We start from the raw sequence: 24567 nt of genomic DNA on the forward strand, positions 1-24567 counted from the left end.
CAGTATGATGAATATGAGAGTTGTAGAATGACACATCAAATATGATAAGATTATTTATTTTTAATATATCAACCAAAAACACTAAAAATAATTTTTTACTTTTTTTCTTGAAATAAATTATTAAATTAGAATAAATATCTTTAGTAGAATAAGATAAAATTAAGCAAATAGCCCTTAAGTTAGTTTCTCCAAATATACATTTAGTTAACTTCTATGATGTTTGAAGAGGTAATGGTTGGCTAATGCAAATTTTTTTTATGGTGATGTACTATCAATTTTTTTGTTGATTCGAATTAGAGAATACAGGTTATATAGATTTGAAACTCTTTTATGTTAAATAAAGAAAATAAAATATAATGGAGATTTTTTTCTAATATTATGTTATGTAATATTTTGTTTAAAATTTTTGGGTTAATTCAAATTAATTTAGATTGGTTTTGTGTTAACTTGAATATGAATTCGATCTGAATTACTTTTCATACAAAAAACTATATTTTTAATCTAATATTTTTCATATCGTATTAGGTTAATAAGTCGTGTCAAATTTTCTTTTGTAATGAAAAACCTTGTTCAAATTGAATTATTGTTTTTAGGATTAAATCAATTATTCTAAATAGGGTAAATTTTAAGTTTAGTGATTGATTTTACTAAATTAGTTAAGTTAAAAGTTAAGTTTTTGCGAGTCTTATTTTTATCACTTTGAACAATTCCACTAGAGTATGCTTGTTTCCCAATATAGCTAAAAAAAAAAATAAATTTAAATTTAATCTCAACATGAAACATTAAAATTAAAATTATTATATTTAAAGGAAGTTTCCCTTCTGTTTTTAATTTGGGCCGATAAGCCCTTTTCGTAAAAGCAGGCTTTGTGGAAGATGAATACTATAGAAGTATGGCAGTTAAATGGCACATTGTATGGTAAATAAAAAATTTAATTTCTTGTATAATTTTTGAAATAGAATAATAAAAAAATTTTAAAAATTAAATTAAAAATTTTTTTGTTGTTTTTCTATTTCAATTTAATATCACTATTGTAACTAAACCATAAATAAAAAACTAAAATTTTCTTATAAATTTGTTATTAATTTAGTCCAAGAATACAGAAAATGAATTTATAACTAATTAAATTTTATTATACAAAATAAGTAATGTAATAAAAAACGAAATATAAATATTTAGTTACATATTAAATACTCAATTTTATAACAAAATATATATTTTTTACAATAAGAAAATAAATTCGGTTGGGTAACACAATTTTGAATTTGATTTACTCAATTTAGTTCAAAAGGTGTATTGATTTATAAAGTTAAAAATCGATATGTATCATGTCGTATAAAATTTTGATATATTTTAAAATGCGTATTACTTTTTATTTGTATTATATTGTATGAAATATTTTATCAGATGGATAACCCTAACAAAAAGTTGCTTAAGATATTGATAACCCTAATTGGAAGTTGCTGAATGTGTATCTATTTTTTATACGGAAGATGTCCAAATGTTATGTGTATATATTTTTATACACAATTTAGATATACAGATGATATGTCATTATGTGAGTAAATGTTATTTTATCTTTAATTTAAAATCATTCAATCACATAATGATACGTCATTTATATATCCAAATTATGTGTCATTTAATCAAATAATAGTACATCATCTATCGCCTCTTTCTACTTCAATGCTCCCTTCCGCTTCTGGAACCTATTTTTATTGCTATAAATCAGTTTGTTGAATGTATCTTTCATACTCTTTAAATTATTTATTACCCACATCTAACCCTCGAATCATTGTAACACAAAGCAATTCAAGGACAATAAAATGATAGTGTTCATTTTGAGTATACAAATAGATACACGTCTTATATGTATAACATTCAATCATATGATGATATACATAAATATGTATTTATTTATGTATTTAAAGTTAGTACGCATAATATTACTCATCCAAGAAAACATTTGCGCTATTAAAGCCACTATTGAAAGATTACAACTCAAATCCAAATCCAATGACCCATCAATCAAATTTGGTAATAAAAAACCAAAAAAATACCAAGGGCCCTGGTTATGGAACACTCAATCATGGATATGTTTACAATTGCAAACCCACAAATATATCAGAATATCACAACACTTTAACTAGGCCTACACTGAAGCACCTCTTGCTTCAAGTTCCATGTCCATCAAATTATCTGCTTTTCTCAGTACTCCACACAAATCAATACTTCCCACAACCAAATCTTCCACTCTTTCTTCCTTGGTGGATGTTAATGGCAAGTCCATGGATAATTCCCCAATTGATGCCAGTTTTAGCAGCTCTGACTGGTTTAATCCTTTTGTTGCCCCAATACTACATCTCTCAGTCCCATGCTTGGCTATTGCATCTTTGAATTTTTTTATCTGCAATTGGAGAAAGTTTGTTTAGAGATGCCAAGTGCAAGATATGGGACTTGGATCCCACATTGGAAAGTATAGGCAACTAGTATGGGGTTTATATGGCCTTGGGCTCTCCCATCTTAATAGTTAGTTTTTGAGGTATGGTTCTCCTAAAGCTCATATCATTTGGTATCAGAGTCATCACCATATCTCCTAATTACAATCGTGCGGCGCGGTTGGTGACGTCGGCATTGCAGTGTTCGCCCGGGGCTAGCAGGGAGCTAGCGCACAGCCAACCCGCGTGGGCGTCTGGGCTGCGGAGCGTGGTGGTATGTTAGAATGCCAAGTGCAAGATATGAGACCTGGATCCCACATTGGAAAGTATGGGTAACTAGTGTGTGGTTTATATGGTCTTGAGCTCTCTCATCTCAATAACTAGCTTTTGAGGTGTGGTTCTCCTAAGGTTCGTATCAGATTATTGCATTGTTGTCAAGAGGGAAATTTGATGCAATGAAGATATGAAATACTTACAGTTGCATTGGTGCAGCTGAAGCTGCATAGATGTCCATCAGCTCCTCTATAGAGTCTAAAGAATGGAAGGACATGAATGTGGAGACTTTGACACATTGTTCTGAGTTCTTCATAGTTTACTTTCAGAAAAATGGCATCTGGATGCAATTCAGCCAGCTGACAGATCTGAATAAAAACATAAAACTATTAGCATTGAAGGAAAACAAAATCTACAATGGATTTTGATTCATAAATTTTCTAGAGAATCTATACCTTGGGATGTAGAGCCTTGCAGCCACCACAACCAGGTGAATAGAAATCAACTACAACCAATTTATCACCACCATTAAGCAAAGAATCAACAAGCTCTTGAGCTGAGTGGATCTCTATCATGTTTGGTTTAAGGGTCTTCTGCCACCATCTCAGAGACCTACTAACACTCACTGATGCTTCTGCCTGAAACCAGATTAAACATAACATTCAATAAAAGTTAAAGTCTTTTTCAGAGGCAAAAATGAAAATGATGCAAAGAATTTACATACATGAGCAGAGAATTTTTTTGGGGCTCTGGTATTGCAATCTCTTAAACGTTTCTGATCTGAGACAACTAGGGGTCGGCCATTGAAATCAACACTCAAACCGGGAAAACTTCTGGTTTTCGATAGTCTAAATTGTGAATGACTAAAAGGTGCCAAAAAGCCAACTACCCCTTTGGATTTGGAGCTTGGAATGAGAGTCTCATTGGGGCCAGAAATATATAAACCACTCTTCAATGAACAAGACATTTTTCTCATGAAGCAAAAAAATGGCTTTTCTTCAAGCTATAACATGAAACAAGCAGAACCCGCATAAATCTACTTCACCTTTTGGATCCAAACACCCTATGAAAGACAAAAACAGACCCACTTTCTTTTTCTCCAATCACAGCAAGACTTTCACAAAAAAATTTGTTCTTTTAGACTAGAACAGAGTAGTTTCAAAAAAGAAAATGTGGAGTTTGTTTTATTTACTCAGGAAATGCACCAAAGCAAAGGAACAAGAAGAAACAAACACACGTTGGTTTGTAAGAATAGAAATTAGAAGAGGTTAGTGGGGTGAAAATGATTTGGTTTTAAACACTATCCAAATTTTATATTCATCAAGATTTGGATAATGGAATCGGTGTGTCAAAGTTGACTGGTAGTGAGGAACATTAGGGGCTGTTGTTTTGTGAGTTTGCCATGGTGTCCCATAATTTAGGGTGATTATAATGTTTCAAAAAATTGTGGATAAGGTTGAATCAGTGAGAGAAAACACAGTATTACCAAAAATTACTCTGATTTTGTGTTTACCAGTGGCTGAGGCCTTAACTTCTACCAGCATATGGCCATGCTTCTCCTTCTACAAAATAAACTTTTTTAAGCTTTGGTAGATGACAAGACATGAATCGATTTTACTATTTTTAGTCTGAAAATGGCTGAATCTAATTAGTTATCCGCAACTTTTCTATTTGCTTTCAAGGGTTTTGTTCATAAGATTTTTCATAAAGAATCTTGCCTAGGTTAAACTACTATAATGGATATTAAAATTAAGTAAATAATTATGTTATTTACTATCTTTTGATATTATGTATGATTTGGTATAAGAGACCCTATATACACCACAAAAAATTTTAATGTGATTTGACTCTTATATTTGGAAGTCTGTGTCTACGATTATATTATCAATAAAACTATGTGTACCCATTTTTTGTACATAATTTATGTACATAGATGAGGTGTTATCATGTGATTGAATGTTTTTTTTATTATATGATGGCACATGTTTTAAAATCTCCTAATTACATGATGACACATCACTGTGTATATGAATTATGTACCAAAAATGGGTATACATAGCGTTGCTCTTATATTATTTATCTATGAGAAAAGGCTAAAGGACTATTTTTCACCCAAATTTTAGTCAACTATCAAAAACATGCCCGCAACATTTTGAAAATTCAAACATTCATTCATGAGCTAATTTTTGTTAAACTTTTTCATTAAAGATATAGGTAAATTTATCATTTTATCACTATACCCTGAAACCGTAAAAATTTACATAATTTTCCTCTCTTAGTTTACAAAGCTCACAATTTCCTCTTATAATTAAACTTTGATTGATATGATAAAATAACGATTATATTTTTATCTCTAACTAAAAATTCTAACAAAAGTTAGCTTATAAGTGGGTGTTTAGGTTTTTGAAATATCACAGACTTGGATGGGAAATAATCTTTTAGCTATGAAAAAAAAACAGTACTGTTATATGCACAACTTTTATGCATAAAAAAATTACATAGATTAATGTAGCAAATGCCATCTATCAAAAGCATCTATCATATCAGCACTATATCAGTTTTTATAATTTTTTTGTGCATAAATGTCGTACATATAGTATCATTGAAAAAATATTTTAATATAACTTTCGTAATGATTACATGAAAATGAGACATATCTAGGATCTCTAATGAGAGTAATTGTTTTACTTTGAGAGATTATTCATTGATCCATTAACTTTCTATGGTCATTTATATTTATAAGACAAGAAATAGAGTTACATATAAATGCTAAACCTAAATTGTTTTTAATTCAAGTATGTCTTTTTAAGATTTCATTTTATTCTAATTATACAAAAATAGAATAATTACATTGATTACACGATCCCGATAATCTCATAGATATTCATGAGATATATTAAATAGAGTTCTTCTCGATGTCTCTAAATAATGAAACTTTTACCCGCATTGTGGTTTGATCTATGTATAGATAATGTGTCTAATTATTTTTTTTTTTTCAACTTGTCGTTATGTCAACTCCTATGAGTTTGAATAATAAGAAGTTTTACCAACAAAATAAATAAAATAATTATTTTTTAAAAGCTTATACAAAAATAACTACAACTATCATTTTTATGCGAATATATCCATTAGATTAGGGCTTGATGAAACTATCTTCACGTATAAATTTAATTTTCAACATTCTCATCAACTTTTAAAAATTTCATCTCAACCGCTCAAACTCCACTTTCAGCCAAAATCCGATCATATACAATAAATCAATCTTCTGCTTTGAAAATTAATGAAAAAAAGATTATTTATTATTGTTTCTACGATTCATTGTACAAATTGTTTGATAATTTATTTTTTATATTGATATTATTTTCCCTGGTTTATCAAGTAATAAAATATTTTGATAATCTCGATAATCTTCTTTTACCAATAATATTATGACAGATAATATAAGAGGTAAATTTTGATAATTTATTTTTTTATACTGATATTATTTCGTTTGGTTTGTTACATAATAAAATATTTTGATAATCTTAGTAATCCTCTATCATCAATGACAGATAATATAAAAGATAATCTGATTATCATCTTTATTTTAGATATTAAAATATTAATGTAATCTTAATTTTATTATAATTATTTCTTTATTTTTTAATTTTTTAAAACAAAAATAATCTCATTTTCAATTAATATAATAATTAATATGAAAATATTTTAAAATAATTATATTTAAAAAAATTTAAATAAAATAATATTTTAATATTTTTTTAATTTTTAATCAAACATAATAATTATTTATATTTATCTATATTTATTAAATTTTATTATATATAATAATAATTTATATTTAATAACTTCTTAAATAATTTATTTTTAATAAAATATCACTCAAATTAAATGTTAGGAGAAGACTTAGAGTTGATTCTAGATAAGGTCTCTCAGCTGTCAACATGTGAATGAGCTTCAGCTCTCAATCTGCCATTTTGGTTGGCACCCTTTTTTTAATGGAATCAAATTGGATGGTTGGTCATCGGCCGCAGCCTTTCTATTGATGGAAATAAATAGGACGGCCCATTGTATTTGCAGAGGAACCTGGTTTGATAAAACCAAGGGCAGAGGTATCATGCAGAACAAGTCCATGGATTTTGGATAGTATGCTCACCACAGCTCCAATGGCTGATAATTGGTCCACTTCGATCAGAATTCAGGTTTCATCCATTCCCACATTTGTCTCAATCACCCCGTGACATAAAGTATCAATTCGGCTTATAAAATCGAGTCTTTGGGCTCTCTTTCTCCTATTAAGAAAGAGATTTTTTGATAAAGACGTAAACGAAATAAATATATATTATATTTGTCTCTTATTTTCACATATATCATAAGTTTTTATATATTGAATTATTATAAATATCATGATATTTAATAAATATGTCATTATTAAACGAAAAAAGGTAAAGAAATTTTCCCATCAGATTGTGCAAGAAAAGAGAAGGTAAATTTTTCTCACATGAAGAGAATAAAAATTCTCTATCATTCTTATATCGGAGACAGGGAACTATTTCTTCTCCACAAATGAAGATTAAGATATTTGACTCTTACCAAACCCACTGTCATCTTTTCGCTTGATATGTAATATTTAGAAGAAATTTTCCCCATAAGAATGTGCAAGGAAAGAGGAGATAAATTGTTCTCAGAAAGAGGACAAGAATTCTCTATCATTCTTGTATCAAAAACAGGGAACAATTTATTCTTCATGGATGAAAATTAAGATATTTCAGTTTTACCAAACTCATTATCATCTTTTTGCTTGGCATGTAATATTTAGAAACCTAAACAAATCTTTGTATAATTCAAATGAAACGGTTTTAGAGATTTGAAAACTAGGTCTAATCAAATATAGGTTCTAAAATGTGAACTCTTAATATCATAGGTGAAGATGGGTCGTAAAATTGTTACGTTATGACCCCATTTGAGTTTAATAATGAATATGATCGTTACCCAATTGATGGTTTGGGGCACCAGCCAGAATCAAATAGAGCCTGTGGATTGTGAGACAACTAATAAGCAGAAACTGATGTAGCACATCTCCAAGATAAAGATGCAGAGAAGTATGGGCAATGGCCTCGGCCTTGTCTAAAAAACTGAAAACAATTAAAAGATTGGATTGGATTGGATTGGATTGGATTGGATGGACTATAAGTGTACAGAAATAACCCACAATGCCGCAGCTCTTAAGCTTTTGTGCACTCCAATATGCTTCAAAGCTAAGAAAATGTAAGGATAACATGAAGACAGATAGCTTAAATAAAGAAATCATTGTTGCGCATTATTTCATATCCATAATAGATAAGAAATGGATCAGACTTTGTAGTTTCTTGATTAGAAAGAGTATGAACTTTAAATTTCAGGAGATTGGGTTTGCAATTAATACGTGGGTTATAATTAGACCAGTGAGGCTTTTTGATTTGAAGGCAGCCAAAGGACTATTTTTCACACAAGTTTTAGTTTAATCTCAAAAGTATATCTATGATAGTTCAAAAACTCAAACATTCATCTATGAGTTAACATTTGTTAGAATTTTTAGTTAGAGACGAAGGTAAAATTGTCATTTTATCACTAAACCCTAAAAATTTACATCATTCTTTCCGTTAGTTTAAAAACTAACAATTCTCCTCCTATAATTAAATTTTAAAAAATTTACTTTTCCTCCTATTTCGAGGTTTCATCTCTAATAGTTTAGGGAATCCGGTCATTGATCTTCTTCGATAAAGATCATCCGACAAAAGATAACCCTTTATTGTCTAGATCCAGACAACAAAACGTCACCCAGATTGAGAAGACACAATGAAGGATGACACTTTATTGTCTGGACGAAGCATCGTCCTTTGTTGCGTCTTCTAGATTTGGATGACGAACGACGTCCTTTGTGGTGATGGGTGGTTGTTTTTCATCATCTTTCATGGTCGGATCTAAAAGATGGATGGAAAGCATTGATCATCGGTCAGAATAATGGTGACTAGTGAAAAGAAACAAACCTTAGAAGTGAAATATTAACTTTTCAAATTTTAAGAATAGAGGGGAAATATTAGTTTTTAAAATTTAAAGGAGGAGAAAAGTAATATTAATTTTTAGGGTTTTAGTATTTAGTGATAAAATGATAATTTTATCTTTACTTATAATTAAAAATTTTAACAAAAATTAGAGAGTGTTTGAGTTTTTAAATTCTCATAAGTATTCTTTTGAGATTAAATTAAAACTTATTAGGAAATAGTCTTTTGGCCTTTGAAGTCTCTATCAAGGCAAAATGAAAGCAAGCTAAAAAATAAGTAACCTAATAGAGATCATTTGGTTTTCAATAAACAAATATTACATCGATATTAAAATAATTTTGATTTTTTTATAATTTTATCTTTATTAATTTTTTTAATACTAAAAATATCTCCTATTTTAATTAATATAATAAACAACAAAAATATATTCTAAAATAATTATATTTAAATAAAATAACCACATGCACTTTTGAATCGAAATGACCTAGATTTGGAAGATGTCAGAAGTGGGATTTGAACCCACGCCCCCTTTCGGGGACCAGAACTTGAGTCTGGCGCCTTAGACCACTCGGCCATCCTGACCCTTTGGTGAGAGTTCTAATAGTTTACATATTTAAAGAAAATCTAAGAGCCTTAAACCATTCTTCAAGTTAATACAAATGAACCGAACCTACACACCATTTGACTCAAGTCTAATTTGAATTCATCAAGTCAACATTAAATATGATTCAAACCGACAGCAGCTCCATTGTCCCACATCTTGAAGGACCGAGCAATCCATAGGACCCGGCCTTGGGCGCTGGGCCCGATTTGCCCACCAATCACTAACTGCTCGAAGTTATCTTCCTCCTCTCAATAAACAACCCTCTGTTTTCTTTCTCGCAAAATTTTCCCGGAAGACTTTGAATTTTGTTGAGAACATACCATGGGAAAATCCGGACTCCTTGATCTCGAGAAGCACTTTGCCTTCTATGGCGCATATCACAGCAACCCAGTTAACATTTTTATACACATCGTTTTTGTGTGGCCAATTTTCTTCACCTCTCTTATTTTGTTCTACTTTGTACCTCCTGTTTATGCTGTTGAGTTTATGCCATCTGGGTTGTTCGGTTCTGCCCTCGTTTTGAATTTCTCATTTCTGTTTGCCTTGATCTACGCTTTATTCTATTTTTGTATGGATAACAAAGCTGGTTCGTTGGCCGCTTTGCTTTGTTTCTCTTGTTGGATTGGGGCCAGTTCAGTTGCTAATAAACTTGGATATTCTCTGGCTTGGAAGGTATGATATTTATTTATTAAAAAAAGAAGAGTGAATTACACATGGCTGTTTAATTGTCTGTTTGTTTGCCGAGAAATTGTGGGAAAAGATAAAACAAATAAAAGGAAGAAATCAGGTTCTGGGCATACAATTTATCCTTATTTTTATATATTATTTGTATACTTTGAATTAAATTCATGTTGCGCAATTGACCTTTGATGTATTCTCTATTGCAAAGTTTGATTCTAACTTGTTGCAAACTATTTTTAATGTTGGATTATTGTTTTCTTAGTCTTGATGAATTTTTTAGAATTGAGAAGATGATTGAGCATGAGTAATGGTGTTTCTGAGAAATTATTTGGATGGTTTCACCATTCTGATTTCACAGTGTATGCCGGTACCTGCTCAGAAGTTGTTTCGTTCGTTAATTGTTTGAAGCATGTCCAGGAAATTTTTTGTTTATTCTTTTTATGATGTTGGGGTGCTATTTAATGTGGGGATGAAACTTTCTGGAATTTTGGGTAGGAAATATGATATGTGGTTGTTGCTTGTGACTTATGGCTTATGAATTATGTGGAGGTCCTGTAATAAATTGAATGGTTCATCTTGTTTTAAGTATTTTAACATCTGATAGAAATTCATTTCTGGAGTCAGGCTAATGGAGTATGATAGATTGCTGCAAGTAATTTGGTAATTTATATCTCTGAGCTGTCAACATGAGTACCAGTGATATTTTTAAGACTTTGTGAAGGGACTCTCAATGTGCACTCTTTCTTTTACAGCCTAAATGAATGTTAAACTGTCTAACTGATTCCGCCACAGTGATTTATCCTCTATATCACTCCTTTTTCGTTTGCTGCTTGACATTCATTAAAGACTAATTACGTTATATGAGATTGAACAATGATTTCTTTTTTATGTAGAATAGAAAAAATTGTTGGAATTCAGCGTCTTTCAGTACTCACCACTTATTCATTTTATAATTTTACACTGAGTGATAATTGTTTTATGAACTCTATCTTAAAGTTTATTGTGAAAATTGTGTTAGCGAATTGTTTTCTTCTTTTATGGATGTGTATAACAGTTGAGTTACTGAGGTCTAGGAGTACTATTGGAATCTGCTTAATATCTATTTATTTCTAACTTAATTCATTCAGTCTTTCGTATGGCTTAGCTCTGTAGTGTACTGTTCAAAATAAAGGAATTTTAACTAACATGTGGGCATACAATGTGTCATTTTCTAGTGATTTATGCTTTGTTAGATTAGTGCTAATCCTCAGTAGTGTTTACCTCTTCTTTTTCCTTTTTTTAAACCCCAGAAAGATACTTTTCTTGATCTTATTCATTTCAATGTTTTGGTACCACTATCTTGAATGCTTAGTTAATGCTGTTTGTTGGAGAGTTCTTCTAAACTTTTTCTACCATCAATGGGCCTAGTTGGTCAATATATCGTACAGTACTGGATGATAAGTCAATTTTATTACATAGTGGTTTGAATAATTTAGTCTGACTTTTTCTCTTACCATAAGTCTGTATTGTTAGAAAGTATTTGGAGTTGTGTTATCTGTTAGATATGATAGTTGATATTTACAACTGAGGGACAAAACCTTCAAGCTGGTTGCTGACTCAACTAGGGAGTTTTCATTTGAATTCCCACTGTCAGTAGTTATGGGGATCTCTAGAATGCTTCATAATGTTTCTTTCATAAAATTTAAAATATTTGTCGAAGTTCCTCAGCTCAACTGGTTGAGAGTAGTATCTTACATTATTTAGATCTTTCTAGAGCCAGGATTTGACCATTTAGGAGTGCTGTTGTCGCATATTGATAATTTCTTCTGTATATGACATCAGGGTATTCCATTCTGGGCACACATTGCACAAGATCAAACATGCTTATTACAGAAGTGAACATTCCAACTCCATTAGTTACTTCCCTAGAACAAGAAGTAAACATATAGGTGGTGTGGGGTTCTTTCTTTGACAAATTGGTTGTCAGTTTGTTTGATGGTGTGTTCATCTTTAACCCATTGACGAATGTGCACTAATCCATCATTTCGTTATTTGATTCTATTTATGAACTTGGTTTTCCTACATAATTTTCTGCTTATATAATTGCTATCTGTTATGTTTACAACATCAACGCAATACAGGTTGTGCTAGCAGCTCAGGTGATTTGTTGGACTGGACAGTTTCTGGGTCATGGTATCTTTGAGGTGAGATAATTTCTGTAGTTTGAAATTGGTGTACTACCTCTACTTCCTTCTAACTTACATTAAGATCCTGTTCTGTAGAAGCGGGCACCGGCCCTTTTGGACAACCTTGTTCAAGCCTTTCTGATGGCTCCATTCTTTGTATTGCTTGAGGTAATTTCCTTTTCAAATCTCTCATGAAGTTGACAATGATTGTGGTCTTAAGTATAATATAGTTACAAAATTATTCATTCAATGCAGATTCTCCAAACAGTCTTTGGATATGAACCGTATCCAGGGTTTCATGCAAGAGTTGCAGCAAAGATAGATGCTGAAATCAAGGAATGGAAGGAAACGAAACAAAAGAAAATTTCTTAATTTAGTCAGGTTCATGTAAGTTCTGATGATCTCTGTGTGTAAACATACTATACTCAGTCATCCATGTGTTCTCCAACTAGTCTATACATTCAATGTATTTAGAAACTTCAATGGAGGCTCAAGAATCTGTACCTTCTTAGAAAAATGTATGACATACATTGAGGTTTGCTGTTCCTTAAATAAAATATAAAACAATCTGAAAAGAATGAATTTGGTTGTTTGTCAAAATTTCACCATAAACTCAACCTACATTAGAAGCATTAATAATAAAATAATGTAAGTAATAAAAGATAAATTATTCGAGTAATATTTCAATCTTCCCAACCAAATGCCCCTCATTGGACAGAATTTTTGAACTCCTGAGGAGCGATACCAATGAAGCTATTACCAGGCTCTGGTTTCTGTACTCTTCTCTCCCGCATTGATTTCCTCATGGTCATGGCTTCATCCCATTGTCCCACACTTGCATATATGTTTGCAAGAAGTACATAGTTGGTGCTATGATTCGGTTCCAACTCCAGAAGATGTTCCTTTACCTTCTCCCCAAGTTCGACATTTCTATGTATACTACAAGCAGCCAGCAATGTCCTCCAAACAATGGCATTGCACTTCATGGGCATGTTCATTATCATTGTATAAGCCTCCTCCACTAAACCTGCTCGGCCTAAAACATCCACCATGCATCCGTAGTGCTTTATGGTAGGTTTAATGTAATACTTATTGCACATCATATCAAAGTATTTCTTCCCTTCATCAACCATCCCTCCATGGCTACAAGCGGATAGCACCCCCAAAAAAGTTACATCATTTGGTGTCTCAGGATTTTCTTCCAACATCCTTACAAAGAATGCTAATGCCTCCTCAGCTTGTCCATGTATTGCCAGTCCTAGAATCATTGTGTTCCAGGATACTATGTCCTTCCCCTTCATCTTCACAAACGTTTCATATGCTTCCTCCACAGCTCCACACTTGATATACATATCGATCAGCGAATTCGAAACTGAAGTAATGTTGCCAAGGCTAGTACTCATAGCACAAGAATGAACCCACCTTCCAAAATCTAAGGCCAACAATTGAGAACAAGCTGAGAGAGTCACAACCAATGTGGCCTCATCAGGCTCTATGCCATTTCTCAACATTCTCAAGAACAAGTCAAGTGCTTCTTCACATTTTCCACAACAAACATGACAATCAATGATGGTATTCCAAGCAACTAACTTTGGTTGAGGCATTTCCTCAAACAGTTTGCAACAAGTTTCAATCTCCTTCACCATTCCATACATGTGTATGAGACTGCTCCTCACAAAAACATGCGATTCAAGGCCATGTTTCAGAGCACTAGAATGCATTTGTTGGCCTAAACCAATCGATCCCAACTGCCCACAAATCTTGAACAAGAAAGAGAAGGTGAAATTATCAGATGAAAACCCTTTGTTCTGCATCCCCTTATAGTAATCAAAAGCTTTTACAAACAGACAACTTCTACTAAACCCTCTAATCATAGTATTATAAAGAAACCCATCAGGGTTTTGAATGTTTTCAAACACAGAGACGGCGTAATCCATGTCTCCACGCTCTGAAACAGCGCAAAACAAAATGATTTTTCCGATTACAAAGAGGGTTTGGTGAAGGCCGGACTGGATTATACGAGCGTGGAGTTGGGTTATATCTTTTATGGTTGAACACTTTTTGAAAAGGGACATCAGGGTTTGCTCTGTTGAAGTAAGGTTAACGATACCATTTGCGTTTAGATGGAAAGAGGAAGAAGGGAGTTTAGAAGTTGAATGGAAGAAGTGAAGAAGGGAGAATGGAGTTGTTTTGGGGAAGAAAGGTATTTGTGATTTTAGGCGGGAAAGACCGTTGATAGTCATAGTACTACCTAACTTTTATCAGGCAAAATTACCAGCGAAGAACTGAGAGTGTTTTGCATTTAAAAAAAAAAAAGTCCCGGGTTTTCTACCCGTATTAGAGGTGTTAAATGGGTCGGGTTAGCCCATAATCCAACACGGGTATGATTTTTTATGCGCTACCCTGTTCAAGTCTAATATAAAAAACTTGGGTTCTACCAGACTTGCAAACAAAACAAGTCATGCCTTGGGCCATGAGGTAAGGCCCACCTATAGGCCATCCTGTCTAATATGAGCATTACTAAAGTTTAAAATAATTAAAAAATTAAGTTGATGTAATAAAAAACTAATTTTTTGAACTGTCCTGTTAAGCTCCTATGAGAGCATGTCCAAAGCTCTTGGGCATGGGTGGACCCAACATGAAAGTTCGACAAATCACAAGCTTTGACACGACCCGATGCATGGACCCAATAGACCACGTTAGAATTGATCAGACTTGACTCATTGTCGTTTTTAATCATTAGTTTTAGTGTGTTTTGTAGTCTAGATTGGGGATAACATTGTACGAATTCAATGTGAGGTCGTCTTCGAAGTCCAAAACCAAAAGTGGTCCATATTGGTTTAGATATTATTACAAACATAGATTATCTTATATAATAATAAGTAGTGTTATATACATATATAATAATATGTTATCATATAATTGAATAATTAAAAATTATAATCAAAATAATAATTAATCACATAATGACATATTATTATTTGTACAAGAGAGTTGTGCATATTATTTTATTAATATGATAATATTTATATTATTAAAATAATTATTGTGTTTAATTAAAATTAATAAAAAAATATTAAAATATTATTTTATTATAAACATTTTTATAAATATATTAGGTATAAACTATTGAATTATTTAATATATTTTTAAATTATTTTTATTTTTTATTATTTTAATTAAAAATATTTTTAAAATTATAAAAAAAATATTAATTTTTATATTAAAAATTTGTTTTCATATAAAAATTGATGAGAACAAAAAAAAAAAATATTCGCTTCAAAATGTGATATATTGGTATGGGTATTTTCCTTTTGTAAAATATAAACGGAAAGGAAAAAAGAAAATCAAAATTTTGTAAGAGTAGTGTTGTATTTTCCATGTGAGCAAGGACAGCCGGCAAGTGTGACTTACCACGTGGCAAGATATAGATGGCTAAGTTTTGGCATAGTCACGGGGTGACGAAGGCAAAAGCGTGAACCGCGTGTCTCTCTAGGGCGGGAATCGGGATGGGGTCTGGGTGATCACGTGTCGACCGTTAGAAAGTCCTAAACCCCCCTGGAATCTGACTTCACCATTTTGTGGGGACACAACTCAACTCAACTAAGTTACGACGAAACTTGGTTGTTATCTCGTGGGACCCCACTTATAGTATTCAAGTTAAATCGAATTGATTCAGATTTGAAAACTAGTTTGAATTTATTCAAATTTATTTAGTTTAAATTTGAGTTAAAAAATTCATTTTGTTATGAAATAAAATCGAATTTAAACTAAAAAGAATTCAATTCAATTCAACTCGTAATATAGATTTGATTTTAAGTATATTAAGTAATTATTAAATAATATTATTTTGTTAATAAATTATGAATTCAAACCATAAATCTAAACCACATATTTGAGTCATAGATTTAAATCATAAATTTGAGTTAAACTCAAAATTAATCATTTTCATTTGAGTCAAATTTTAACTACCTTTAATATTGATTCGACAAAATCAAATCAAGTTATTTTTCGTTTGAGCCAAACTCAAATCAGAAAGTATTTGGGTTCAATTTGGTTTGCACCCATTTTATTTTAGATCACTTATATATGATTACATAAATACCCTTCCTCTATAAATAAATAAAAATGACCTCTAACTTTTAAACGGAGTTAATAATTTAATCCGGTCAATTAAATGGTAGTTTCGTCTCAACCTAAAATTGAAATTTTCTTTGGTTGAACAAATTATAATCATGGGCAAAAGGAAATTAAAAGGTTGGTGAGATGACGAAGCCAAAGAAAGAAGGGAAGGGAGGGGAAAATTTTGACAAAGGACAAAAGTTTTTGTTTTGTTTTGTTATGGAACAAACATTTCGTGAAGGAGTGGGAAGTTTAAAATCACGTGCTAAAAATCAAAACACCACATGCTTTTTTAACAAACAAAGAAACTAACAACCCGAAGCCCATTGTTTCATCACGCATTACATTGCACCTACAACACAAAACGGCATGTTTATGTGCATGAAACGAATGAGTTCATAAAGTGCAATTATTTTAGAAAATGTGAGAGAATTTTATGAAAAACAAAATCCCTATAACCCCCCAACGCTAGTTTAAGTGACAAAAAATTGTGAAATTCTTGAAAAAGAGAGTTTGAATTTAAAACTCGTTGATACCATATTAAAATTAGATCTATTAGATTTGAGATTTATCGAACTCACCTGGGTAGGATTTTTCGAGTTCGATTTGAAAAATATAATGGGATTTCTCAATTAAAAAAGAAATTTTTATAAAATGATATTCCAAATAAGTAATTTTTCATATAATAAGTTTAGATAGCTCCTAGACTTGGTAAATGGGCAGGTTAAATTAGATATGGACTTGGTCAATACGAGTGCGAATGAAGCAGGTGTTGATAAAAAATAGGTCAAATTATATGAGGGATGATTTCTGCTACCCGCTATTTCTCTTTTGTTTTATTATTTTAATGTATTGTTTTCGTAATTTTTAATATTTTATCTTTAAGTATATAAGTTTTTTTTTGGAGAAATAAAAATTTATTGTAAATTCTAAAAATATTTTTTATAGATTTGAAAAATATTAGTATTGAACACTAAATAAATATTTATAATAAAATGTTCAATGTTCGTATTCTTTAAAATTGTTTTCAATACAATAAATTCTTTAATTTTAAAATGGATTTAAGTTTATTTTATATCCAAAAAAAGAAAATATGAGAAATTTATATTATCATAAATTTGATATTAAACAAGAAAAATAAGATTAATAGGAAAAAATAATGAGTAGCCTCCTAGTATACCCAATTCGCCCGTAAAATTCATTTCTTGCAATTACAAGTGCAAAACAAATACGACTCCAAAAATTTAAAATCTGTACGTATTTTTATACGGGTATTTGCGGGCGCTATGACAAATTCTACATCCATCCAACCAAATTAACAACAAAATACAACTAATAATTTCATTTAATTTCTTAAACAAATACATAATCATAATATTAACAATAATTATATGCTTCCTCTTCTGCCTGCCTTTCATGGTAGATTCAACAAAATCTGTAAGACAAACCCACACCCATAATAATAAAGTTTATTTTCTTCTTCATTTCTAATAATAATAATAATTTCATTTCATCTTCTAATTTCAATAAATCCAAAAATTATCAAGGTCCACATTTCCGGTCTGATCTTGATCGTCGAATTGATTCTTCACCATTTCCAGATTGACGGAGGAGATTTCTGGGTTCATGTCTCCGGTGAGGCCTGTGTCTTGTGAAAGGCTGACCATTTCCCTCTCTGTTTTGAAGCTCTGGCTCATGTTTGATGTTTGGTTTTCGAATAACGTTCTCAGGATTGAGTGGTCTTGCATAAGAAGGGGCCCTGGAAATTGGAAATTTGATGAAATTGGGAGGGGTAAAGGGGAATAGAAGGAATTTGGAAGTGGGAAATGTGGGGGATGGTTGACGTTGAAGCAATCGATGGAGCTTTGTTGTGCTCTTTGAACGTCAATGGAGTTTGAGTTGGAGAAGCAGGGCACGTAAGATGAATCAGTAATAGGTTTAATGGACTTGCTGCCATTGTTATCAGAAGGAGAAGAATCCATTAATGGAGGTAAACCAGAAGGGCCCAATTCATTATTGCCAAAAGAGGCCAATCGCACTAGCCCTGAAATATGAATCTTCTTCCCACCTGAATTCTTCTGAAACACCCTTGAAATCACCCATTCATTCTGCAAAAACAACATCAGATTATATTAAACAACTAAAGCTGAGTTGGCTCCCAAGGGGATGGCTCGGTGGTAAAGGGGTGTCCATGGTGGAGAGTTTGAGCTCAAATCTCTTGATGTGACCTAATTCAGTGGTTGGGGACCCATCCCGGATGGGGCAGTCCCACTCGAGTGGGTTCCTCCTTACAAAAAGTAAAAAAGAGAGGAGAAAGAATGAACCTTAGCGGTTTTGGGAAGATTATGGACTGAGAATTTGCCATCCAATCTATATTCATGCATGACCCAGTTGGTTTTTGCTCCTTTTGGGGCTCTTCCTTTGTAGAAAACAAGAGTTTTCTTCATGCCCACAAGTGATTTTCCTCTGTGAATCTCTTTATCTTTTCCGGTGGCTTTCCAGTAGCCGGAAACGGTGGCCCGGTTAGTCCTCAACCCAGTTGGGTATTTTCTATCCCTCATACAGAAAAAGTACCACTCTTTCTCTCCCATCTTCGCTTTCCCTTCATCCAAACAACAACCAAATTAGAGAAAAAAAAAGAAGAAAAAACCCAATTGAAACTCAAAAGAGAGCAAAATTGAAAACTTACAAGGCAATTCCCAAGGTTCAGACTTGTTCAAATCCACATCTCCAATAGCTCTAGCTGAGAAATTGGCATCAATAACTCTGTTGTACAAATAATGACTGATGAGCTCTTCATCAGTGGGGTGAAATCTGAAGCCTGGTGGCAAATCCATCTGATCTTCTTCCTTACCAATACCAGAATTGCTCTCCATTCCACAAATAGCTAAAACCCAAAACCCTCTAAATTCAAAGCACCTTACAGAGAAAAGCAAGACTAAAAGACTTATAGAGAGGAAGTAACAGAAAGAGATGAATATATATATATATATATATATAAAAGGCTAAGGGAAGCTAGGAAGAAAGAGGGAGATTGAGTGAGAAAAGAGGGAAGCTGCTGCCATGGAATAAGTGATTGAAAAAAGTTAAAAACCTGAAAGATGGAGGGATGTTAAAGAGAAAAAGGAACTTTGAGAAGAAAAGCCCCATAAATACTGGTGCTTAGAAACATAGAAACGTGGTTTGTAAAGCAACATACTTGGTGGGGTTATTTTTTGCTGTAGTCTCTCATGAACTTTATTATTAATATTTTTATTGTGGGTTTTTGACCAGATGCAAAGACTCATCTCAATTCCATGCATGTAAAAATTCCATCATTTAATCTGACTTGGGTTGTTAATGAAATCATTTATTATTTTTTGTATAATATTTTATACATTTAAGTAGGCCAAAGGACCTATTCCCACCCAAAGTTTATCATTTTCCAACTTTTCGCTAATTAATTTTCAAAAACCAAAACATTCGTCTATCTATCAATTTTTACTATCATTAAAAGGAGTATAATTGTCATTTAGTAATAATATTTAAAAAAATTAAAAATTTATCACATTTCTCCTAGATTTAAAAATATAACAATTTTATTTCATCTAAAATTTGAAAAATCACCGTTTCCTTATAGAAATTTTTTAGTCACCATTGTCGATGGTCGTGTTTTGATATGAATAGGAAGATGAGCATTCGTCTTTGTCTAAATGCATCTAGATCGGTGAACTCTTCCATATCAGTGAACAAAGATCGGTAAACACATCTTCATCTAAACATGTTCTGGACACGTCTTTGTTGTGTTCTGGATGTGTTTTCAGTACTAGATTAGCGTTTAGATTGAAAAGTGTTCTAGACGCATCCAAATCGAGATGTCGATCTGGATGTGTTTAGATGAAGTCATGTCCAAATCATCTTCGTTTGAATGCGTTCTAGATGCGTCTTCTTAAGCAGATCAGTGTCTTGGTCATCTCCCTATCAAGAGGGAGAGAAAACATTGACGACTGGAAAAGAGATTGTCACTGGTGAGTTGACATTGAAACATCGATAGTTAATTCCCTAGATTTAAAAGTATAACAATTTCATTTCACCCAAAAATTGAAAAATCACCATTTCCTTGTAAGAATTTTTTAGTCACAACTGTCGATCGTCATGTTTTGATATGAATAGGAAGATCAACATTCGTCTTTGTCTAAATGCATATAGATCAGTGAATGCGTATAAATCGGTGAACGCTTCCAGATCAGTGAACAAAGATCAGTGAACGCATCTTCATCTATACATGTTATGGAAACGTTTTTGTTGTGTTTTGGATGTGTTTTCATGACTAGATCAACGTTTAGATTGAAATGTGTTCTAGATGCATCCAAATCGAGACGTCAATCTGGATGTGTTCAGATGAAGTCATGTCCAAATCATCTTCGTTTGAATGCGTCTTCTTGAGCAGATCGGTGTCTTGGTCATCTCCTTATCAGGAGGGAGAGAAAACATTGACGACCGGAAAAGAGATTGTCACTGGAGAGTTGGCATTGAAACACTAGAGGGAAATGACGATTTTTCAAACCTTGGGTAATGGGGTTGGGGGAAAAATGTGAGTAAATTTTTAGTTTTTTAAAATATATTTATTGATTGGCAATTTTATCCTTGACACTAACTGTAAAAATTAACAGATAGGTGAGTGTTTGGTTCAAAGTAACTAAAAATTAATTTAGTAATTTTTATTACTGAGATTACTTTGTTTGATTTGTCAAGTAATAAAACATTATGATAATCTTCAGGGATGTAGCATGTAACATAGAAAGTATTTAGATTACTTCCTCTAAATCTGGTATTAAAAAATTAGTAAATTAATTTTGATTTTGTTATAATTTTATCTTTATTTATTAATTTTTAAAGACAAAAGTACTTTTATTTTTAATTAATATAATAATTAATATAAATAATATTTTTAAATAATTATACCCAATAATCTTTAGGACATTTAAACAAAATAATATTTTAATATTTTTTATTTAATAAAACAATTTGCACTCTTTTTATTAGTTTAAACCATGATAAAATTAGGTGTGACTTAGTCAATATAAAAAATTATTATTTTTTAAAAAATTCATTATAAAAACTTGAAATCAAACTTTATTTCTCACATTTAAATATATATAAACATCATCAAACTAAGTTTATTTTAATATTAAATAAGTTAAATTATATATTTAATCATAAATTATATAAATTTTTTAATATTATTTTTAAATAGTTAATCAATTTTTTAGATATATATATATATATAAAATAAAACTATACGCATCCATACATAAATAAATATATATTTAATGTGTAATATTATTTTTTAATTTGATGATTTTGAATTAACAATATAGTGACACTCAATTACATAATGACATACGTAAGTATATATTTATTTATATATTTAAATGAGTATATATAGGATTTTATTATTTATTTATATATATATATAATTTTGGAAAAAGACCTTATATTATATTTAAATAAATTAGAAATAATAATCATCTGATCAAAACCGCAATATTGAGTTGAAAAAACATGGAAAAATATAAAAATAATTTAAAATTTTAGATGTGAAAGGAGGGGTTTTACATTTCTAAATCGAATCTCCTTTTATCCTAATAAGTCATAGTACCAGCTGTGAACGATTACTGAAGCTCCCACTGCAACTTCCAAAGGAGAGCCTTTAAAAGGTGGTTATGTTTCAATTGAAAACGACACACATCCCACAAATACAAAATGTTTCGAATCATACCAAATATTTTTTATAATAATTAAATATTATTTTATTTTTAATTTAAAATTAATTAATTATATAATAATATATTATTATTTTATAAGTATTATAAAGACTCGAATTAAAATTTTTTTTTGAAAATTTTTATTTATTATTTTTAATAATTATAAAAATTATAAATTATAAAAAATTATTGATGAGACTATTCATGTCTCGTTATTGCCACCATTGCATCATTATCCAATCTTTCAATTGTATGTAATTGTTTGATCAAACTCTTTTGTAACTGTCGTATTTTCAATTATGTGTAAAACTTTTTGTTATTCTTGCGCTTGCTCATCGTCAACTTTATTTGAATATACCAAATCTTGCTCACATTTGTTGCCTCTCATCTAAATCTTTCGTCAACGAGCTCCGTTTTGGGTAGAGTTTATCTTTTTCATCAACTTTACGATGTCTTATCCCTTGCATTAGCCGTAAGCATGTTTAAATATATCGACTATCTCTTAGGTATTTTTCGACTACCAGAAAATAGAAAGGAGAACTTTTTTTATAAAATAAAATAATAATTTTAACTAACAATCTTATAAATAATTTATATTTATAATAATTTTTTACTTTTATAATAAAATATTAACAAAATCGAGCGCCCTCTTAGACTTAAGTTAGTTTACCCTAATACAATGAATAAATAATAAATATACTTTAATTAACAACACGTGTCCTTTGGAGGGCGCCTCAATAATTAATTAGGGTTTGGCCCTCTTGCAATGAGGGCATGCCTGCTTTATAGTCAAGAGTCAACAAAGTCCTCCACGAAAGATTATTAAGAGAATACCATTTTTAGTGTATAAAAAGCATAACATCACTAATTTGTTTTTATTCTCAGAAATGGGTTTTCTAAATTATATCAAAAACAAACCAGACTAATAAAATATTAAAACTTTAAAGTAAAATATTTAGATTTAAATTTTTGTCACGTTTATAAAATTTTGATATATCTAATATAATTATTATAGATCCGATCATTGTTTCTTAAAATTTATCCGTCTAATTAATTCGGATGTGATTTCCCATTGGACAAAAGAAAAAGACAGACTAAAACTATATTTTAATCCAAAACTAACCAAACCAAAAGTCTGGTCGATCTCCAATTTCTAAAACTAATCCTAGCCTAACCAAGATCCCCTTTCAAACAATATCAAAATGTCTCCCCTCTAAAGTAAATTTATTTTGACTAAGTATTCTCTCACGTTACTAAAATTATGTGTATTTATTTTAAATATATAAATAAATATAAATTTTATTTAATAATTTTAAATTAAAGATAAAATAATAATTAATCACATAATAACATATATAAGTATTGATTTATTTGTATATTTAAATTTTAAAATGGGTACGTATAATATTGTTTTATTATGTATATACTCTTTTATGTATATAATTAAATACATAGATAATATATTATAATGTGATTAGATATTAATTATTTTAATTCAAAATTATTAAATTACATGATGATATATTATTTATTTATCTAATTATATTTTCAAAAAATATGTACACGTAATTTTATTATTTGGGTATTGTTATCTTATTGAGTCTTGTCAAAAACCTTGAGAATATTTAGCCAATTAGCTGGATCTCCCAAAGCAGGTCAATAATTCATTCACTTTCCGCCTTATTGGATTGCTTAAGATTAATTTATGCATTTGGCTTAGAAGAGAATCATAAACAACTACTTAACGGGTTTTAAAAATCTGTAAGGGGGTATTCGATCCCAAATCCCATAATTTTCTCTTTTCGAAGGTAAAATTAAATTAAAAAATAATTATATTTATATAATAAAAAAATATGAATATATATATATATATATATATATATATATATATATATATATATATATATATATATATATATATATATATATATATATATATAACAAAAAAAGTAATTATTTTAATTAACATTCCTATACTGACAAGCTCTCACTTTTTATAGGCATAGTTAAAAATGCAAAATTTTCCATTATCTTTAATAAATATATAGTTTTTAGGCTAAAAGACTTATCCTCGCCGGAGATTTAGTGAAATCCTAAACTTTCACCTGTTAGTTTTTAAAAACTCAAATATCTATTCTTATTATTAAAATTTACTATTATTAGGGTTAAAAATAAAAATATTATTTAGTTAAAAATATTAAAAATTTATGATATTTCTTTTCTAAGTTTAAAAATCTAATAATTTACCCCACTTAAAATTTGAAAAGTGATTATTTCTCTCATAAAGTTTTTTAATTCATTGGAAACGACAAATTTCATTGTCTTCGACACGTTCTCTCTCCCTTTTAGTGTCTCAGATGGAGATGTCTTTGTCTTTTATATGAGAATATCAATTTTTAATAAAATGTATTGATATTTTTTACCCAATAAGAAAGTTTTCTTAGAATATGAAAAATGTTAAAATAAAGAATAAATTGTTTAAAGGTTTGAGAATAT

At 30.5% G+C, this 24567-nt stretch overlaps 4 protein-coding genes and 1 non-coding gene across 5 annotated transcripts; 1 reads left to right on the forward strand and 4 right to left on the reverse strand.

Annotated features, from left to right (window-relative positions):
* Positions 1 to 1946: 1946 nt before the first annotated feature.
* LOC123203866 (thioredoxin-like 1-2, chloroplastic) lies at positions 1947 to 4091 on the reverse strand. Its single transcript, XM_044620332.1, has 4 exons — positions 3436 to 4091; positions 3167 to 3349; positions 2915 to 3079; positions 1947 to 2407 (listed from the first exon to the last, which is right to left on the reverse strand). Exons 1-4 carry the CDS (start codon positions 3685 to 3687, stop codon positions 2153 to 2155), a joined length of 855 nt encoding a protein of 284 aa, XP_044476267.1. The 5' UTR covers positions 3688 to 4091; the 3' UTR covers positions 1947 to 2152.
* Positions 4092 to 9250: 5159 nt separating this feature from the next.
* Positions 9251 to 9334, reverse strand: TRNAL-CAA. Its single transcript has one exon. It is a non-coding gene; the product is annotated as a tRNA-Leu (tRNA).
* A 160-nt stretch (positions 9335 to 9494) lies between these two features.
* On the forward strand, positions 9495 to 12780 carry LOC123204618 (2-hydroxy-palmitic acid dioxygenase mpo1-like). The gene is made up of 4 exons (XM_044621380.1): positions 9495 to 10028; positions 12158 to 12220; positions 12299 to 12370; positions 12458 to 12780. The coding sequence occupies exons 1-4, from the start codon at positions 9678 to 9680 to the stop codon at positions 12572 to 12574; spliced, it is 603 nt and encodes a 200-aa protein (XP_044477315.1). The 5' UTR covers positions 9495 to 9677; the 3' UTR covers positions 12575 to 12780.
* LOC123204617 (pentatricopeptide repeat-containing protein At2g36730-like) lies at positions 12777 to 14464 on the reverse strand. The gene has a single exon (XM_044621379.1). It carries the CDS (start codon positions 14443 to 14445, stop codon positions 12910 to 12912), a length of 1536 nt encoding a protein of 511 aa, XP_044477314.1. The 5' UTR covers positions 14446 to 14464; the 3' UTR covers positions 12777 to 12909.
* A 3175-nt stretch (positions 14465 to 17639) lies between these two features.
* Positions 17640 to 19457, reverse strand: LOC123203980 (NAC domain-containing protein 100-like). The gene is made up of 3 exons (XM_044620487.1): positions 19014 to 19457; positions 18649 to 18926; positions 17640 to 18432 (listed from the first exon to the last, which is right to left on the reverse strand). The coding sequence occupies exons 1-3, from the start codon at positions 19198 to 19200 to the stop codon at positions 17848 to 17850; spliced, it is 1050 nt and encodes a 349-aa protein (XP_044476422.1). The 5' UTR covers positions 19201 to 19457; the 3' UTR covers positions 17640 to 17847.
* Positions 19458 to 24567: the final 5110 nt, after the last annotated feature.

This window comes from Mangifera indica, chromosome 20 (genome assembly GCF_011075055.1).
Source record: "Mangifera indica cultivar Alphonso chromosome 20, CATAS_Mindica_2.1, whole genome shotgun sequence".
In the NCBI taxonomy this organism is placed as follows: Eukaryota; Viridiplantae; Streptophyta; class Magnoliopsida; order Sapindales; family Anacardiaceae; genus Mangifera; species Mangifera indica.

Coding starts and splice junctions, on each gene's coding strand:
- LOC123203866 (XM_044620332.1), bottom strand. CDS start 3,687: ATGAGAAAAATGTCTTGTTCATTGAAGAGTGGTTTATATATTTCTGGC. Junction 3,080..3,166: donor GCAAGGCTCTACATCCCAAG/GTATAGATTCTC, acceptor GTTTTTATTCAG/ATCTGTCAGCTGGCTGAATT. Junction 2,408..2,914: donor TCAGCTGCACCAATGCAACT/GTAAGTATTTCA, acceptor CTCCAATTGCAG/ATAAAAAAATTCAAAGATGC.
- LOC123204618 (XM_044621380.1), top strand. CDS start 9,678: ATGGGAAAATCCGGACTCCTTGATCTCGAGAAGCACTTTGCCTTCTAT. Junction 10,029..12,157: donor GATATTCTCTGGCTTGGAAG/GTATGATATTTA, acceptor AACGCAATACAG/GTTGTGCTAGCAGCTCAGGT. Junction 12,221..12,298: donor TGGGTCATGGTATCTTTGAG/GTGAGATAATTT, acceptor CCTGTTCTGTAG/AAGCGGGCACCGGCCCTTTT.
- LOC123204617 (XM_044621379.1), bottom strand. CDS start 14,445: ATGACTATCAACGGTCTTTCCCGCCTAAAATCACAAATACCTTTCTTC.
- LOC123203980 (XM_044620487.1), bottom strand. CDS start 19,200: ATGGAGAGCAATTCTGGTATTGGTAAGGAAGAAGATCAGATGGATTTG. Junction 18,927..19,013: donor TGAACCTTGGGAATTGCCTT/GTAAGTTTTCAA, acceptor GTTTGGATGAAG/GGAAAGCGAAGATGGGAGAG. Junction 18,433..18,648: donor ATCTTCCCAAAACCGCTAAG/GTTCATTCTTTC, acceptor TTGTTTTTGCAG/AATGAATGGGTGATTTCAAG.